The following is a 1,019-nucleotide window of genomic DNA, read 5'->3' on the forward strand; positions in this document are numbered from 1 at the left end:
CGTCTGCTCACCATGGCGGTAGACAATGCCCATACAGTCATAAATATGGCAAGAAGCATGACTGAATCTGAGAGTAGAATTCTGTATACTTTCACTAGCTGCTGTCCTTGGTGGAATGGAGCAAGGAAGAATCGAGGAAGAAGTCCATGCTCTCCATATATGTTGCCCAATCTGCTCTTTGGCAGATGCGCAGTCTACACCGTCTATCATTCTGAATGGAGATCAGGATCTCTTGCGTGAGATACGATCAGTATGTCCACACTTTTTGCACTCTGGTCAATTTGGTCGACATCCCGACAACCCCATTTTTGGTAGGGTTGGATTGGAAATAGGTTTGTTATTGGGGTGGAATGCTGCTGGCGGCACGAATTCTCATTGGTCGTATCCGCCCGCAGAATCAATGCCCAGCACGGCCACACTCGACCTTGAATCATATGCAACTGGAGGCATCGGAGGCTGAGCAAATTATCAACCTGCTGACCTGGTTTGGATGAGCGATCCCTTAGAGTGGGCAAAATATTCAATCTTGGCGCGCCTGTTGGTATCGTATGTGTCTCGTCTGGAGTGACCAGTATTGGTCATTTTATATATCATTGACCATTCATATACAAAACGTATAGACCATTGATGCGCATGATTACAATCGCGAGCGACAAGGCTCACATTTGTAGTAGCCTAGGGTAATCGTATATTCAAATGCCAGTACACCCATGTGTTGATCTCGTTGCTTTACGTACTAAGCCCAGACGTCGAAACCCGAGGCCATACTACTCCCTCGGTGCGCATTCGGATTGCCCCGGCGGGCTTCAATTGATCCCCTGGACAGCTTCCTCATAAGGACTAGTCCCGGGCCTTCCCGAGCACCAGCAAATGCTGATGGCCCAGGACAACAACAATCGATCGGAGGGACCGACCAGAAGGCGGTGAAGTGACGCGCCCGCCTGGGCATCGGAAGAGACTAATGCCCGCACAGATTGCGCATCCCGTTCCCGGAGACGGTATCGCAAATATTTGACCGT

At 49.9% G+C, this 1,019-nt stretch overlaps 2 protein-coding genes across 2 annotated transcripts; one reads left to right on the forward strand and one right to left on the reverse strand.

Annotated features, from left to right (window-relative positions):
• Positions 1–73: 73 nt before the first annotated feature.
• On the forward strand, positions 74–460 carry BDQ94DRAFT_155992 (uncharacterized protein; the record flags this gene model as incomplete). The annotated part of the gene is made up of 1 exon (XM_026768575.1): positions 74–460. A coding segment is annotated over one exon (387 nt), but the record flags the coding sequence as incomplete, so codon positions are not given.
• Positions 307–958, reverse strand: BDQ94DRAFT_155993 (uncharacterized protein; the record flags this gene model as incomplete). Its single annotated transcript, XM_026768576.1, has 3 exons — positions 307–354; positions 581–767; positions 842–958. Coding segments are annotated over 2 exons (192 nt in total), but the record flags the coding sequence as incomplete, so codon positions are not given.
• Between the last annotated feature and the right edge of the window lie 61 nt (positions 959–1,019).

The sequence above is a fragment of the Aspergillus welwitschiae genome (genome assembly GCF_003344945.1).
Source record: "Aspergillus welwitschiae strain CBS 139.54b unplaced genomic scaffold BDQ94scaffold_394, whole genome shotgun sequence".
Lineage (NCBI taxonomy): Eukaryota > Fungi > Ascomycota > Eurotiomycetes > Eurotiales > Aspergillaceae > Aspergillus > Aspergillus welwitschiae.